The sequence below is a fragment of the Delphinapterus leucas genome, chromosome 11 (assembly GCF_059928025.1).
Source record: "Delphinapterus leucas isolate spDelLeu-1000000601 "Yukka" chromosome 11, BTC_Dleu_Yukka2, whole genome shotgun sequence".
NCBI lineage: Eukaryota > Metazoa > Chordata > Mammalia > Artiodactyla > Monodontidae > Delphinapterus > Delphinapterus leucas.
Window position 1 is genome coordinate 38,443,622 of NC_143139.1, and position 17,975 is coordinate 38,461,596.

Below are 17,975 nucleotides of genomic sequence, written 5' to 3' on the forward strand. Positions count from 1 at the left end.
CAGAGGAAAAGAAAAAGGCAGGAAGCAGAAGAGGAGTGCATAGGGCTTATTTTTTCTTGCTGTGTCCGAACACTCTAGTGATATGGCCAGAGTACCTATCCATTCAGCTTGGGGATGGACCCAATTAACAAACCCCAGGGCCCTGGCTTCCAGAGGGTCCAGCACTGTAACGCAAACAGCTGACTGAGGCTCTGCTCCACTCTCTGCATCTGTCCCCCTTACTTTTCTGAGACTAGACCTCTCCTATTTCCCCTTGCCTCAATTTCACACAGAATTCCTAAAATTATCTGGTTCTGAATCTGAGGCGCCAATTGTCTCCTTGTATTTTCAAGTCTTGCTACTAGTCCACACCCCCAGATCCCACCTACCCTTGGCTCTCCAATGTCTGACTTGGAACTTGACTGGATCAGCCACACCCCTTGATCTCTGCACTGTTTCCCATATTCTTTCTTGCTTCTCCAATAATTTCCACTTCCTCAAGGCTCAGACCCCCTGTACTCTCAGCAGACCTCATGCCAGCGTCTCTGGGGAGCATAATGTAATCTATGCTGAAAGCCTTGACATAATGGTATCCACAACAACAGTGGCAAAGGGCCTTGTATGACGGCATAAACCAGCTCCTACTGTATAGGGGCTATGTTTAATGTAAGGTTAAGGCTCAGACGGGAGGCCCTGTGCTGGGGACAGGGTCAGTTCTTGTAGGTAGAAGGCAGGGGCCTATCTGAAGAGTGAGGGAGCTGGCAAGGTGAAATCATCCTTGCAAAGTGCTGGTCAAGAGATGTGAAGTAACAGACCCAGGCAAAAAATCTGAAAATCATGCCAGTCTTTTCTGACTATAGCAAAAGTCTCCAGGGAAAGACGAACAGCAGGGTTGACTCCGTAAACCCTGAGACTATGCTTGCTATAAACTTATACTGTGTAAGCTCAGCTGTTTTTGGTGTGTCTTGTCTGTTTCTAGTTTTCCTACAGCTCCTTTTTGGTAAAGTCTTTTTGTGAATATCAGCGCACTTTGGCTGTGCTTACGGAAACCAAGGAAAAGCATTTCTGTCTTCTCCTGAGCTTTAGGAATAACCTGTGGGACACATGGTGAAGGTGGGAGTGATAACTGAGGTGAGAGTCACAAGTCTGTGGAACGGAGGAAGGATGGAATGAGCAAGCAAATAGAATGGAATCAGAGAAAATACAATAGGTTTAAAAACTTTCTCCATATATTTGTTTTGGGAAATCAAATTTCTAATGGCTGCATAATACTTTATTATATCAACATTTGATTAAACATTTTGCTGTTTAGGATATTTTCCCACTTGTTTCTATTTTAATAGCAGTAAGACAAGGAATAAGCCAAAGAGTTTTTTAGTGCCAGAAAAGTTTCTCTGGGCCAGCCCCACTCCTCACCACTAGAGTATGCAAGCAGGGAAACCTCAAGGTAACACATTTGCTATCACTGAACCACTAGTATACAAAACACTCACCCATACCTAGCTCTTCCCCATCTTGAAATGATACAGCTTTTCTCTTCCTCAGATTTACTTCTTCTTGTGAACTTCATTTTTGGTTTCTGAACACTTGGCTTCTCCAATTTACTAAGGTCATTATTAGTTAATATGCTGCTGCCTAGGTATTGCTTGCTTTGCAAACTGAAGTCATCTGTAAATGTATTAAATTCAACTTTTCTTCCTCCTCCTCCTTTCCCACTCTGCTCCTCAAAAAGGGAAAGGCATTGTCACAACGGTTGAGACACCCCATGTATGTCTGTACATGGGTGGTGGGCCTGCTGAGGGGGAATTACCCTTACATAATCCTTCCTCCCCATCCCTTCCACACATTTTCGACAGTTCGCCCTTTCAACTGTGAGCTGATGCAGTGTTATTCAGAGTTAGAAATAATATTACCCAATATTGCCCAGTCCAATCCCCTAACAGATCAGGGAAATGATTTATTCAGGGTCTCTGAACTAATAAATGGAAGAAACAAAACTGAATTCAGGTCTCCTAAAATCCACTACCTGTGAGCTGGAGAGTAATGGATGAGGGAATGGGACGCAGTGGTTCTTGTTAAATTATTCATTCAACAAACGTACTGAGCATTTACTTACTACGCGCCAGGTTCTATTTTGGGTGCTGGGGATTCCGTGCTGGAGGACACGGAGGAGACAAAAATCTCTGTTCTTACGGAGCTTTCTTTCTCAAAACTGAAGCGCTTTGCCTCACCGTGCTGGAAGAACCCCCAGTGCCCTGAGTAGAAGCGGTTGGGTCTCATATGGGAGGGAATCCCATCTTTTCTCGGCTCCTGTACTATCTTATCTACAGCGAGGGCTGATTTACTGCAGAAGCAGAAGGGAGTGGCGGAAACCTCCGTCGTGCCCTCCCGCGCCTCTGCACCTCTAAGGCCGGGCGGGGCCGGCTCCAGGTCGCCGTCGCGCACCAGCTCTAGTCTGGGTAATAGGGTCGGCCTCGCTACCCGCTCTGCTTCCCTGCTGGAGGACAGAGAAGTAGGACACGGCTCTACCGTCATCCTCAGGGAAAGGATTTCGGGCGGGTGAAAATCCTTCCAAGGCAGTCGCGCTCAGTGTCTACCACCCAGGCTAGGGGAGGGACGATGTCTCCCCGACCTGGGGATTTATGCAGCAAACTGCTCTCTCATGCTTCCCTATTAAACATTGCAGCCACACGCTCTTTCAGCCTCAGCTGAGGCCACTGCAGCGTCCCCTCCCCTCCCGCTCCGCCCGCTAGCTCAGACTCCAGAGCCCCACTGCAGCTTCCCAACCATCCTCCCTTTTCTTCTCCACTTCCTGGTTGCCATGGAGACACACGTCATTTAAGTGCCGTGCGTCGCCTTGGAAACAGAGGAGCATCCGCGGCTCGGCTGGGAGACCCGTCCGTGTCACTTCCAACCACACTCGCGGACGCTGCCCGTTAATGGCCGAGGGGAGTCCCGAGCTCGACCCGCTGTTGGCCTCTGCCTCGACCTGAGCCCCTGTGCGAGCGCTTCCGTGACCCAGGAAACCCGCAGGCACTTGCCGCTCTTGGCGCCCAGAGGGCGGAGCTGACACGGGTGCAATTCAGGAGGCTAGGTAGGGCAGGGCGCTTTCGCCCCGTGGCGAGCCGCAGAGACGCCGGCCCTGGGACTGTAGCGCGATCCTCGTCCCGCAGGCTCTTCCCGGCCTCCCCGATCCCGCCCGCACCCTCCGCCCGAGACTCACCTCCTCACGTCGGCTCCCTGCCCCTCTCGGGAGCCTCCTCTTCCCAGCCCCTCCAGGCACCTCTTCCCCTCCCCGTACCTTCCTCCCACCTCGAGGCCGGGCTGGACCGGACCCGGAGCCGCCACCGCCCGCTTCTGCCATTCAATGGAGGACGGTCTGCTGGAGATCATGACCAAGGACGGCGGCGACATGCCGGCACCTCTGGAGGTGTCCACAGTGCCGGCCGTGGGGGACGTGATCTCCGGGGAGTACAACGGCGGCATGAAGGAGCTGATGGAGCACCTGAAGGCCCAGCTGCAGGCCCTGTTTGAGGACGTGAGGGCCATGCGGGGGGCCCTGGATGAGCAGGCCTCGCACATCCAGGTGCTCTCGGACGACGTGTGCGCCAACCAGCGAGCCATCGTCTCCATGTGCCGGATTATGACCACCGCGCCCCGCCAGGGTAGCCTGGGCGTGGTCGGCGGCAAGGGGAGCTTCCCGGGCGCCCCTCAAGAGCCGGAGACCCCTTCGCTTGGGATCGAGGACAGCGGTTTGCTGGGTCGCGATCCTGAGGACGAGGAGGACGACGATTCAGAAGAGAAGGAGATGCCCAGCTCCGCCACACCCACTAGTCACTGTGAGCGCCCCGAGAGCCCCTGTGCTGGCCTCCTTGGGGGGGACGGGCCACTTGTGGAGCCCCTCGACCTGCCCGACATTACCCTGCTGCAGCTGGAGGGAGAGGCCTCTCTGTGAGGGGACTCCGAGGGGGCACTACTTTCCCGGGCTGGCTTTGGGTTTCCGAGAGCATGACGCGAGAGGACTGAACCGCGCGGTGCAGCATGCTTCACTCCGACCGCTACTCTTGCGGTTCAGGCGGAAGAGACTCCCTGGAGGAAGCATTTATAGGGTGAAGGACTTTGGGAGCATCAGGAATTCTTTCTGCCTGACCAAGCGAGACGTAGCAAACTGCGGAAAGGTGAGGTTGCAGGAGAGGAAGCGCCCATCTCTGGACTCCCATCCAACCCCCTACCCTGCCCTTTCCCCCTCTCCAGCCAACAGGAGAACCCCTGAATTGTGTAAATAAAATTCTGCTTTTTCTATTCTGAAAAAGGACTTATCTAGGACTCTGGCAAATAATCTCTAACGATTTACCTAGAAATTAAGGAGTTGGGGGTATTCTGTTCTGGCAACAGAAAATTTACCCTTCTGATGAACTCCAAGCTATTCAGCATTCTGCAGAAGCCTCTCCCCTCTCAGATCTCTGCGGCTGCTGATTGGTAAAAGAAGCTTGAGGAGGGAACTGCAGCCCTAGGAGTCTGGGTGAATGGGGTTCCAAGGGCCTCTGGGCTGGGAGGAGCTGACTATCAATGTGCATGAAGACATAATAGCTCAACCTCTAGGATTTTGCATGCAGAGTGGATCCTGCCTTGTCACTGACTTCATCTGGGATTGCTTTATCCATTCACTGAGGCTTAGAGAACAAAGAGCCCAGTTCACAGGCAGAGACTTGGGGATGCTCAGCAACAGCCCAGATTTAGGGGACACTGAGGGGCTCTTGGGGGCCGCAGCCAAAAACTGTCTCTTTCCTGGCTATACCTGCTTAACTTCAGTTTCCTTTTCCCGTCAACACTTCCCTGCCCGCTGCCTCTTGGTGCTGCCTCCATAATGTCTTGTGTGCGTTATGTGTGTCGACCTGTGTAGTAGTGTGTGAGCCCTGAGGGGCAGGGCTTGTGGCTCTGGTGTTAGGTTCAGGGGGCTTCAGACCCTTCTGTGAGGCCCAGGCTCTCACGGCGCTTTCCCCTCTCCTCTCCTCTTTCACCCCCACAACCAGGGCATGGAGCATGTGGCTGCCCTGAGGTTCCTAACTGATGTGCTTCCTTCCCACCTCCTCAAGTGGTGACTTTGTGTGCCCTTTCTCCTCCTCCGTGTATCCCTTCTCAGTGCTTTCCTTGGTGTTAACCTTAATAAAGCGGCGTCATCTCCCCTCCTTGCTGACTGGTACTAGGGCGATGTCAGGGTGGGGCTTCTGGACCCACTGCATGGACACAGGCTTAGCGGGAACTACAGGGACCATGCCTTTCCTCCTCTCTTCTTGCCTCTGGTTCCAAGGAGTTGACCGTCCCTGCCGTGATTGGGACATGCGTTGCCAACTCTACCTGCGGTCATTTCCGACCTGGACCTTCACCTCAAGCTGGAGACGGTACGTGTTGAGACTCCCAAACTAACAAGGGTTTTTGGTAGCTAGAACTCCAGATGTGCAGGAGACTTCTTTTCAGTGAAGCACCTGGCTCCTGGGAGATGATTTCCAAATCTGAGTCCTGGAACAGTAGGCATGACACTTGTTCCATGGGAGGGTTAGGGAAGGGGTATTGTTCAGGAGGGATTGCCCGGAATCTCTGGCAGTAGAGTGACATATCACAAAGGAAACCACAAAAACTGCCTCAGGCCTCTTGTGGAGAATGCCTGTAAGGTGTTCCCCCGGGAGCTTAGATTGACATCAGCTCTAGTCTGCTCCCTGGGGCACTGGAGATTTTCCAAGCTGCTCCAAACAAAATTTGGGAGAAGAATGAGCTGGGGTTCTGTGTGTGTGTGTGCACTTGCACTTGCATATCTGCATATGTATGTGTATGTGTGTTATGTATGTGTGTGTGTTCTTGCTGTGTGGTTGTTGCAGAGAGATGGAAAGAGCACTGGCATTGAATCTCAGTTCCAACAGTAAATGAGTGCTTGAGACTTGCTTCCTTGCTTGAGGCTTAGTTTCTGCCTGTGTAAAATGGGGACAAAAATTGTTAAGGAGAAAAATATCTAAGATTCCTGGGAAGTCTTGTGCAAATGTTAGTTTTTTCTTACAGTTCTCTTGGGATAGGCGGTGGTGGTGGTGACTGGCTCCTCTGGGAAAATACAATTACTTAGGGAAGGTTCTAGAAGCTCTTGTTTAATATAATCCTTCCCTATCTAAAACTCTTATCATTCAAGATAGTCAAGGGGATGATGAGATTCCCAAGCTGACATGGACTTTCTTCATAAATGTCATGTAGTTATGGGTCAAAAGGGACTTAAAGTCAGCTCTGTACACATAGGATGACCAGAGGAAGCCTTGAGTTGTGCAGTGGTTGGGGAATATGTGCCAGGGCTCTAGAGAGGGCAGCTAAAGTATATTAGTGGGGAAGTGTCCCTGAGGGCTGGAAGATAGTTTCCTGTTACAGTTCCAGCATTCTGCACCAATAACAACAATGATAGCTATCATTTATTGAGCACTTACTGTGTGCCAGACACTGTGCCCAATTTTATCTCCCAACAGCCCTATGAAGCAGGCACTATTATTATTTTCACTTAACAGTTCCAAAAACAGACTTCCAAGGCTTGGTCAAGGTCATACAGCTAGTACTTGGCAGAACCAGGACTTAATCCAGATCTTCTGACTTAAAGAACCCTAGATGGGAACCACTCTGTTAATTGCTTTATTATTTCATCTTCAGAGAAGGAAATCCCTTACTTCCCCAATCAAGAGTCTAAGAGTCCTGAACAGGAAGAAATGCTGGGTTTACTCACTTTTCATCTTCTCAGTGGGAACAAGTAATCGCAGATCAGGTTTTGGTTAGTGAGCCTTCTCAGAGTCTAGTGGGTGATAATTCAATAATGGCACAGAGAGGATGGTCTTCTGGACTTGCTTCTTGAGAGGAAGAAGCTGATGTCCCCAGATATTCCCTGACACAGATCCATTCGTGTGCCTCTTTCCTGTTCCCTGTAGCTCAGATTCCGCAGAGAGTGACATGAATCTCAAGGCAGCTTAGCTCTTTAGCACCTGTAGAAATGTCTGGTTTAGGCTTTTAACCCTTGATGCCAATTCAGTTCCTCTTCCTATGCCTACCATCCTAAATGGTCATCAGTCCTTTAGCCCAGGGCTCCTAGAAGTTCTCCAGCTCTTCCAAGTCCAGATAGATAAAAATCTCCCCAGATAAAGCAATTTTTCAGCTTTCTTTAGTGACCTGCATCAGCATTTCAGAGGGATACAGCACAGGTTTTTCTCCCACCTCCTCCTTTCTCCAGATTCCCCACTCTCCTCTGGCATTTCTCCTTTGTAATGCTTCTGATGAGTGAGTTTCAGGTGAGATTTCTAACCTGGGACTCATGGATGGGGTCACTATGAATTTCAGGGGGCCATAGCCCCTTGAAATTGAATGCAAAATCGTGTACGTATATTCTCTAGAGAGAAGATCTATTGTTTTAACTTAATTCTAAAAGGTAAGAATTAAGTAAAAAGGTAAGAATCACTGAACTAAAAGATAATGAGACTTTTAAATTCAAAAAATAACAAAGAAGAAATGACCCTGCCTGAACTGATACACCCTTGCCTCCTGGGGCCTCCAGAGTATTTCCTACACTGAATTGAAATCTTTGCATAAACCTGATTACTTACCACTTATTCAACAAATTCAAATTATACTGATACCCATTAGAATGCACTAAGGATCTTGTCTACCATTATTTCCAAGTCTTCCAGTACTTGGGAGTTTGTCAGAGCACTGCTGATGTGTGGCAGTGAGGTGATGGTTCCCATCCCCTCCCCCCATAGCTTTATGCTGCACTTTATGTCTGAACCCAGCGCAATGCTGCATGTAAGTCATCACAGCTCTTTCTGTTTCTGGCACTCCTATCTCTCACTGGGAAATCTCTCAGGGTTAGCTCTAAATCTCAAAATGAAAACATACAACTTCATAGAAATAAGCTACAACTTTAGCGTGGTAAAACTAAAATCTGTTCTAGAGAAATAGTTATTTCTCTAAGAGATGCAAACTGGCCTACAACATAAATATGCAGTTTTTTGTGGCTTCAGTATCCACCAGAGTATGGTCTTTGCTTGATATGTATAATGAAATGGCTCACCTAGAAGTATTCCCAGAACTAAGGGACAGTTCTTCCGCAGATATATTTGAGTCTAATACTCCTTGCAAGACAGAAAACTGCTTGCACCTTTGAAAAGGCAGGTTTTCCTAAGCATCTTTCTCCATTTATATGCCTAGGAATAGAAATTCAGCCAAGATTCTCAGCTACAATAAGAAATGATATATAGAAGTACAAAAGGAATATTTTTAAAAGTTGAGGGATAGTTGATGTACAATACAAAAAGAATATTCTTGAATCTTTAGCTACCATTCCCTCCACCCCCCTCCCCAACCCCACACCTCTAGATTGTCCCCAGAAGGAGAATTCCCTCAAAGAAACACAGCCTTTCTGCTTGGAAGCACTGTGCATATAGAAGGACGTCTGCTCTGTAAGTAATGCTGTAATGGTGCCACCTGGTGAGTAATAGGGACATTGCAAAGGGACCCTCAAAGTAAATTTGTGGTTTTCAATTCAGCAAGCACCACCAAATGCTTACTAAAGGCCTGGCTCTGCCAAATAATGGGTGGCGAGGACAGAAGGGGAACCGAATAAATAGGATGTATTTGAAGGATATAAAAACTAACTGCAGTGAACCCCTAAATGGTCTCCCCTGGCCTCTCACTCACCTATAATCCTGAAGATTGATTTTCCTAAACCACAGCTCTGAACATTCATTCTCCTCAGAAATCTGCATCATGTCCCATTACTTCTCAAATTAAGCATAAAATACAGTGGCGGTAGCCAAGCTCCCCCCAGTTAAGGCCATGGCATACTTTTAAACCCATACATTTCATTTCAGAGGTACATTTTTTAGCCATCATACCATCAGTTGGAAGCCTATATCATCCAGTCAGCTAGAAACGATTCCCAAGTGTATCTCAGCTCTTTTAATCTCTGGATGAGTGGACTGGATGTGTCCCCCTGGCCCTTGCTACAATTTCTCTTAGCCATTCTTCCCAAATGCAGTCAGGTCCAAATTTCTCCTTCAGAAAAGGGACTTCTGCAGCCTTGGTCACCTGCACCAGCCTCTCAAGGGGTGTCCTGCAAGGCTGCTTTTCCCTCCTGTCTCTTCTGCTATCTGTAAGTAGGAAATCCCCAGAAACAGTATGCAAAAAACCTTTTGATTATGAAATTTGTGCTTTTGTTTCTAGGAATTGGGTTCATAGTTTTCATAAAATTCTTAAAGCCAGAAAAGGTTAACAAACCCTTGAATCAAAATATGCTATTCACCATTCTCTAGAAATGCCCATTTTCCTGCAGCTGATTTCTTGCTCTCTATTATTCTTACTCTGTTCCATCTCTGCCAGTTGGAATCTTATCAGTTTTTCGAGGCCCTTCTCAAAGGCTACTACCTCCATGGAACCTTTCCTAATGTGATCTCTTCCTCCCTTAAATATCTAAATCTTTTTGTTTGTCACTCTTTGGGGGACAATTAGTATATTTTCCCTCACTTCTACTATTCTTTATGCTTGTTATTCCCCCTTCCAGATTATGAATATCTTGAGCTGGAACTGCTTTCTCATTTTTATAGTCTCTGAAATATTTATCTTATTTTATTGACTTTAAGGCACTATCAATTGTGTGGCACGTCATTATTTTAGGTACCATTAAGAAAGAAAAAATACTGCCAATTCAACTATCACCATGCTTTCTTATCACATATTTTAAAAGTTCATTCTTATTTAAAGAGCTTATGTAGACTTATTTAGAAAATGAACTTTTTTATATCACTACAATGCACACAAACATAACTGAAAGTCATTATAGTATTATTGTAATTTCTTCATACTGAGTCTGACACTTCTGAATCACTTTTTGACTCAGAGTTGTTGATGCCTGTATTTTTCATGCATTTATATTCTCTGGGCCATTTTGAGTGTTAGTGAAGCAGCATTTCTTGAAAGAGAGGGTGACTATTATCTCTGGGAATTTCTCACAGACCACATCACCTATGCTGAAAGTTTTAAAACGGGGACTTTTTTGATCTTGCCAGTGAGAGGTCAAGAAAGATGTTCAGACAACGACCAGGACTAATATTTCTTCAGAATATTGAAGAAAGCAAAGTCTTTTTCTTATCAAATAGTTTATCTCACATTTAGACCCCTGGGTCAGGGAAATTTACCTTATTTCTACCTCAAGTACTTTAAAAAAATGTATGGTCTCCTTTTAAGAAGGTTAACAGTGAATAAACATTATGTCATTGCTTATAAATAAAGTAATAGATGGAATGACATGTGAAAGCTTGCATAGTCAATGACAGCATTAGGACTAGAATCCTGTTCGTCTGAAATAAAAATCAGGGATTTTTTGTTTTGTTTTGTTTTTTTCTCATTAAATGGTTCTGCATCTTACTCTGTTATAAGTAATTACAATATACTAAGGGAAGCTTATGGTGGCTTGGATTCTGCTTTGGGAATAAAAAGGGAAATTGAAAATTCCTTTTAGAGTAGGTGAATAATTCTTATAAGGATGATGGAAAAAGACATCCAAGAAGAGAACCATGACTGAATCAATCTACCAGGAAGTATTTACCAACTGCTTACCATGTCTCATGGAAGGTGGTAGGCTCTGGAGAAGACTCCAAGAAGTCAGGGTCCCTGTCCTTATGTTGCTCTCAGTCTAATGATGAGGGGATGATATGTTCTTGAACTGGAACGCAGCGCTTCTCAAAAGGTTGAAGGGAGAGCTTCGCTGGTGGCGCAGTGGTTGAGAGTCCGCCTGCCGATGCGGGGGACGCGGGTTCGTGCCCCGATCTGGGAGGATCCCGCATGCTGCATGGCCGCTGGGCCTGCACGTCCGGAGCCTGTGCTCCGCAGCGGGAGAGGCCACCGCAGTGAGAGGCCTGCGTACAGCAAAAAAAAAAAAAAGATTGAAGGGAATGTTTTCTGTGAGCAATGTTAACTGAATTAAGAGAACTTCAATTTGAAAATGGGAATGGGGTGTGTGTGTGTGTGTGTGTGTGTGTGTGTGGTGTGTTGGGAGTCAGTGGGAGGGTGGGATGACAAGATAAAATGGAGAGGACAACAGTTAAAAAGAATGCTCACAAAATTTTATACCACAGAGGATATCAGATATGACACCAGAAGAAAAGCAGTAGCCGAAGCGGCATCCCATAATTCTCTGGAAAAAGTAAGTAGAAAAGGGTTGGGGAAAAAAATAAGTAGTTATGGTCTCTACACCAGTGCACAAAGTACAGGTAATATAAAATAGAACTTGAGTTTTTACACAATGAGGAAAATAAAATGTCACATATATAAAGAAACTTGGTAGGATGGTACTTATGCCTGGACCATGGCAGTGAAAAAAGGTGGAGTACGTTGTTCCAAAGAAACAGAACTGGGTTCTGATGTGCAACTGGAAAGGAATTGCCAGTCATGTGACACACACCACCTGTTTGTGGGGAATTTACTTCTGGGATAGAAGCAGCTTCTTTGCTCTGATCTACAGAAAGCCTGCCCTGGCCCTCAGTATTTGTGAAATTCAGAAAGGAAAGGAGGAAGAAAAAGGGCAGGGAGGGAAAGAAGGAAACAAGAAAAGAGACACAAGGAAGTAAGGAGGAGGAATAAAAACAAAAAAAAATGATAGAAGGAAAGTCAGAGTAGTACTTTACATCACGAAGATAGAGTCTTTTATGGGATTTTATAACCTTGAGAGTGGAAACAAGAAAGGAATTATTTAGGTGAGGATAAAGGAGAGGAAAATAAGTAATATCATTGTAAAAATGTGCTAGAGTCTGCCAAAACAGATAAACTCTATTACAGATCCCAGGGCAAGTCATGAAACGGCACAAAGCCAAGTTCCAGAAGTGAGGAGAACGTTGATTTAGTGTAGTCTCATCCTTCATAAGGAAGAGGTTGGCAGAGAATAGATTGCAACTCTGGATCTAATTTTGACCAACAAAGATGAAATTGACTAGTGGAATGGGAGTGAAGAAAATCTTGAAAGACAGTAACTATGGTGATTTGGTTCTCCCTGACAGCCAAGGAGATAAAGTGAGATGTGTGTCCAGGATTATGGGAAAATTGACTTCAAATAGATAAAAGATATGATTTTCATAGCCTGAGATTCTATGGAGGAAAAGGCTCAAGGAAGATGTGATTCTGTTAAGAATGAAACTCAGTCAGTGCAAGTCCTTTGGAGTCCAATGAAGAGGAGTAGATGCAATGACTACAGGGACCTCTCCAGTGAACTCAGATTTAGAGACGCCAGGCTGAGAGTAGGTATAACTAAGAGAGTAGTCCACATATTTCGACACTTTCAAAAGCATAAACCATATGGCAAAAACTGAGGAATTCGATTACAAAACAATTAAAGATTTATGTTCTATCAACAGCACCATGGACAAAGTTAATAGGCAGATGGCAGAATGAAGAAAATATTTGTCTAAAACTGACAAGGATGTAATATAATCCTAAAATATACATGGAACTCCTGCAAATAAGCAGGAAAAGGACAGCAACCCAATAGAAAAAAAGGGTACAAATAATATCAATAGGCAATGTACAGAATAGAAAAAAACTAATATGGATATGGAAATTTGATCAAAACCATTATTAATCAAATGCAAATTAAACCAACGATGAGATCAGTTTATATCTATAAAAACAGCAAAAATTAGAAATCTAGACAATTACTAATGTTGTCAGGAATGTGGAAATGTAGAAACTTGCGCTGCTGCAAGACTAGTTTCACCACTTCTGGAAAGCAATCTGGCAAAACTTGGTTACATTAAATAGATTCATACCCTATAGCCCAGCAATTCCTCCCCTAAGAAATATAAAACAAATTCTTTACAAGTCCAGCAGGGGACTAATAGGAGGATGTTCTTTGCAGGGTTACTTGTAGTGGTATGGAGTTGGGGGCAATGTGGGTGTTCATCAATGGAGGAGTGGACAGATGCAACATCGTGAGTGAAGAGTGCACACAGTGGAATAGCAGGCAACAAAGTGAAGCAACAAATTAAATATTAGCATCTGGCAATGTGGATGGAGATGAAAAACAGTGCTCAGTGAAAAAAGTAAGACACGGAATGAGACATGTAACAGTAGCTTTGGAGTACATTTAAAAATAAATGCCTACAAAATGATAACTATTTTCTGAAGACACATTTAAACAGATATATACACACTAGAAAACTGCCTGTTTTGGAGGGAGTGAAGATACAGGGTATAAAGATAGAATAAAGCAATAAATAAAGACATAAAACAAGAGAGCCTTTCCTTGCAGGGACCAATGATGGTGTCTCGTGAACTGAGGATTATGATTAATTCCATCCATTGAGGAACAAAAACTTCAAAACAAAACATAGCAAAACGCAAATATATCAGCGCTTGGACCATGAACAGAATGGCAACTGGAAGAGGAAAAGCAGGAATGAAGAAAATCTTGCAAAAATACTGACAGCGAAATGGGCTTGTCACTCCAAATAAGAAGTACAAAGAACAGGGAAGTCTGATGCTCAGAGCACATGGGTGCCATTTACAGTTGGAAGGGAGAAAGTAACATTTTTGGAGGCACTGATGTAGATGTTTGAAATACTTTATCTCATTTAGTCCTTATAACCTCATTGTGGTAGATACTGCCTCAGCTAAGACTTTTTTGGTTGCAAGCAACAGAAACCCATCTGTATTAGTTTTGAGGGGGAACAAAAAAGGAGCTTATTATAAGGATGCAAGGTTATCTCATAAAACCCAAGAGCAAGAATGCAGGTGGGCCTCCAAGGCTGACTAAAACCAGGGCAGTCATTATCTTGGGCTCTTTCTTTAGAGATATGGTGTTTTATCTCTGCTTCCCTCTCCTCTGACTTCAACCTATTCTCCCTGCTAACTTTCTTTGTTTCTTCAGGTACATGGCAGAAGACAATTGCTCCATAGGTTGAGTGTCTGCCTGTTCCAGCCCTGAACTGATTATACCCACTGCATACCAATTCCAAACTCCTGTGAAAGAGGACTTAATCCATCTAGCTTTGCTGCACTGATTGTGCTGATGGTGGAGGGTGGTGTCCCATGGCACTTACTAACTTGATTGCCAGGTTCACCATTATGGGAGGAGAAAAGGGTTCTTAGGGAATGGGCTGTGTGCATAGCAGATACTCCCTAAAATCTCTACCGCAACTGATAGGACTGTGCAGTATCTGCCAAATGAATGAATGATTGAATGACAGGAGACTCAGGTTTCTCCAACTTCAAAGTGCATGCTCTTTCTAATACATCATGTAGCCTTCAAATGTTTGCATGTGAGATAACTGTTTCCATTACCTCAGTAAAAGAGAATGGTCTTGTATAAGGGCGTACCCAGGAAACAGATGGCACATTCAAATCACAATAATTTGAGGAAGTTTAATAAAGATTTATTTGCAAAGGTGTGGGCATGGTGTAGGGAAATCACAAGGGCAGTGGGCAGTTCCCAGAATCTAGTATTAGAGAGGCTGAGCCTGAAGAGGTAACGGGAGATGGTGGTTCAAACTTAGAAACAGAGAGCTATGTAGAGGGGGTCACATGGCGGGAGTGAGATCTTAGCAAGGGGACTCAAGTGAGTCCACAACCCTCACAGGGAAACAGAGGATTAAATACCCAACCTTACACTCCTACTTCCATCTGATATTCTGCCTATGCTACTCACTGGCTGAACCCAATAGAAAGCCAGGGAAGTAAGGGAATCTGTTGATGTGGTCCATACAGGTTAGCCTCAAAGCCCAGAGCTGGGTGAAGAAGATAAGGAATTAAACAGAAGAAAGAAACAGCTATCTAGATCGTTAGACTGGAAAATAAAAATAAACACGTGTAGTCAGATTTGAAACCCAAAAATGAGATTTTTAAGGGTGTTCCTAGAGGCTCTAGATATGTTTAATTTTCATGTCCTGGGTAAGCCATATATATTAAACTGATCACTTCAGCTGAAGTCACTAATTATGGTGCCTCAGGGGCTTCCTTGGAGGTCCAGGACTCTGGACACTCCCTCTCCACTCCTATCAGAACAGCTCTGCTTTTATTTGGTTAATACAACAGGATTCTGCTTAAGATTTCATTGAGGAAACAGCGCTATAGCACCACCTATAGTCAGGCAATGTGCTAAGGACTCGAACCACAGACTAGTGGGGAAGACAGAAAAGTAACAGTACAGTGTTAGGAAAACGCACAGGTGATGAAGGGTTAAAGACAGTCCAGTGAACCCAGAAGGGGCGAGGGATCAAGGAAGGCTTCCCGGAGTCGGTAACTGGAAAGGGAGGCAAGGAAGCTCAGAGGACACTGCCGTTGTCTAAAGAGGGAAGAGGAGCCCAACATTATGCAATTCGCTGAAAGGGGGGCTATCACCTGGAAAGAACTAGGATACAGATCCGCGTACAAGGCTCGGAGCTAGGGTGACTGCACGTGACGGGCAAAGATCTTCGCTCAGTCCAGCCTCCAGCCCTGCTCCGCCCCCATCCCATCCCACCCCACCGACAGCCAAAGGGGCGCGGCATTTCAACAACTGCACTCGGCTGGGGGGACATCCCAAGCCCGAGGTCCGCATCACCAGCTGGGGCGGATGTCTGCAGAGTCTCCCAGAATAGCTGGTGTCTCCCAGACTGGTCTGGTTAGGGCTCTCTTGCCCGGGAGGGGTAGCCAAGGACAAGGCGCTCATTGGTTGCCATAGAGGCGATCCGAGAGGCTGAGGAAGGCTGATTGGCCGCAGGTTCTTAGCGCGGACCACGCCCACCTCCTCTGCCAGCTGCAATCAGGTCAGGGCCCCGAGGCCTCTTGGGTAGTTTATTGGTGCGGCGCCAAACCGGGCTGGTTAACATGGCGCCGGACTTAGATGGGAGGAGCGCAGGGCCGGGCCACAGCTGAGGTCGGGCTGAGTCGGGACTCTCGGTAGAATTCCTGGGTTTTCTTCCCACATTTTCGGCCCTTCGGTCGGGCTGTGGTAACCCTAGAGTCTGGTCGCGCGGTCTGGTGACCAGTGACTTTGTAGCGGGAGATGACGCGCATTTCAGGATGGCTTCTAGTTAATGCATTTACAGCAGTTTTCGCTGTCCCTGTGGGCTCTTCTTGTGCCCCCAGGGACCAAGGCAGAGGCTGCAAGGGATACAGGGCCAGGGCGGTGTATCTCTAGCGCTACAGCCCCACCATGCGTCGGTTCCCGTCTGGCGCCCGTGGCTCCTGGGAGCCGGACCTTGGACCAGAAAGTGCGTGGCCTTGAGAAGACAGTTCTAGGTCACTCAGCCTGGTTTTCCAGCATTCGTGGCCTTACTTGCCCTTCTCCAACCATGTTGAACGCAACATTTTTATGACGAATCACGCAGTTCCTCTTGCCTGGAATTACTAGTCCCTGCCAACGCCGCACCCCGCCCCATTTTCTACCTTTTAATTCACTATTCTTTAAGGCTTAGATCTAGTATCACCTCAGCATAAAGCCTGCCCATTCTTCAGGATAGTTATTCTATTACCTCTTAAGGAGTGCAGGCTCAGGAAGTGGTGCCCAGTTAGTATTGCGGCTATGCCATTTGAAATGCGCTGTGATTTTGAGCAAATTACTTAACCTCCTTGAGCCTCAGTTTTGCTTCTCAAAATGGAGGCAGTAGTATTACTTCAAGGGTTTTGTGAGGTTTAGATGTAACGTTGTTAGAACCTAAGTGCTTAATAGTTGTGAATGCTGTTATTATCTGTCATCCCAATGTACTTTGTACATTGTACTCTGTTATTATCTGTCATCCCAGTGTACTTTGTATAGGCTTGTTATTAAGTTTGCCCATTGTATTACCATTATTTGTTCTTATCTGCCCTGTTAGAGCTTAAAAGCTGGAACTGTGTTTTGTTTATAGCATCAGCGTAAACAGTGCTGGGAAAATGTTATATTATTTCTCAGAAAACTTTGTAAAAAGCACCCTTTCCTCTCTTTTCGCTTTTTTCCTTTTTTCTTTCCTTCACTTTTTCTTTTTACTCTTAAAGGCTCCTTGAGACAGGAATTTTCAAACTTGGAGAGGGAGCTGAGATCCTGAGGCAAGAATAAGCACTTCTTTGTTCTCCATGGTGACCAGGAAAGCCTTAACATTTCCCTTTCCCTTGACTACACTTAGGGCAAGTTTCTTCTTGACTGTTGTCTCCTGATCTCTTTTTTCTCAGCGCATTACTCATTACTTTAGAAACTTGCAATTACAAATTCTTTCTCTGCCCCTTTGAAATGTACAGAAATCTCCCTAAAAGCCCCTTGCCAGTTTTAAGACCCAGGGAATGTTTTCTCAAGAGCCATCCCTTTGAAGTGTAATCCTCAAGGAAGATAGCACCCCTGTTTCCTAGTCTCTGTGGGAGGGTAGGAGCCCAACTTTACTGGGTGTCTTGCTCCAAATTGTAAAATACAGCATATAAACTTACTTTTCCTTTGGGTAAGAGCAATTACCACCCACAGGTGGCCTAAGATCTCCCTACTGCAGCTCTTAAAAACTCTCCAGCCACTTGTTTCAGCAGAGTTGAATTCAGTCTCCTACCTCTTGCAGTAGCCTTAAATAAAATCTTTCTTGCCTGCTTAACTTTGCCTTGGTGTAGTCTTTCTTTGATAATGTAAATGTTTAGGTTCTGTGCTTATTGTTTCTTCTTGATTACAGTGTTGTCTCATTTCTTACTTCTTGCTGTCTGAGAAGTGCTTCTCACATGTCCTCTATTATCTAGAGGTTCACCAATTTGGACTGAAAAGAGTAGAGCTTTGTGGAGTGAAGCTACTGCTTCAGTTCACTGCAGGGTAGTTAGTATGTGATGTGCAGGATGTGGAAAGGGCAGTACATCTATTTGAGGGCATCCCAAGTGAGGTGTGTTCATCTTATGGAATTAGCACCAGAAAACAAAGCACAGGCCTATGCCCTTTCCTTTCCTATCTATTATGAAAGGAGCATGAGAAAGATGTAATTTTCAAAAAAAGAGAACAGCTGAGA

General features: G+C 45.6%; 1 protein-coding gene across 1 annotated transcript; it reads left to right on the plus strand.

The window, feature by feature from the left end:
- Positions 1-2,870: 2,870 nt before the first annotated feature.
- CCDC184 (coiled-coil domain containing 184) lies at positions 2,871-4,371 on the plus strand. Its single transcript, XM_022572338.3, has one exon. It carries the CDS (start codon positions 3,347-3,349, stop codon positions 3,932-3,934), a length of 588 nt encoding a protein of 195 aa, XP_022428046.2. The 5' UTR covers positions 2,871-3,346; the 3' UTR covers positions 3,935-4,371.
- Positions 4,372-17,975: the final 13,604 nt, after the last annotated feature.

What these genes read in the sequence shown, in the direction of transcription:
- CCDC184 (XM_022572338.3), top strand. Translation starts at nt 3,347, where the DNA reads ATGGAGGACGGTCTGCTGGAGATCATGACCAAGGACGGCGGCGACATG.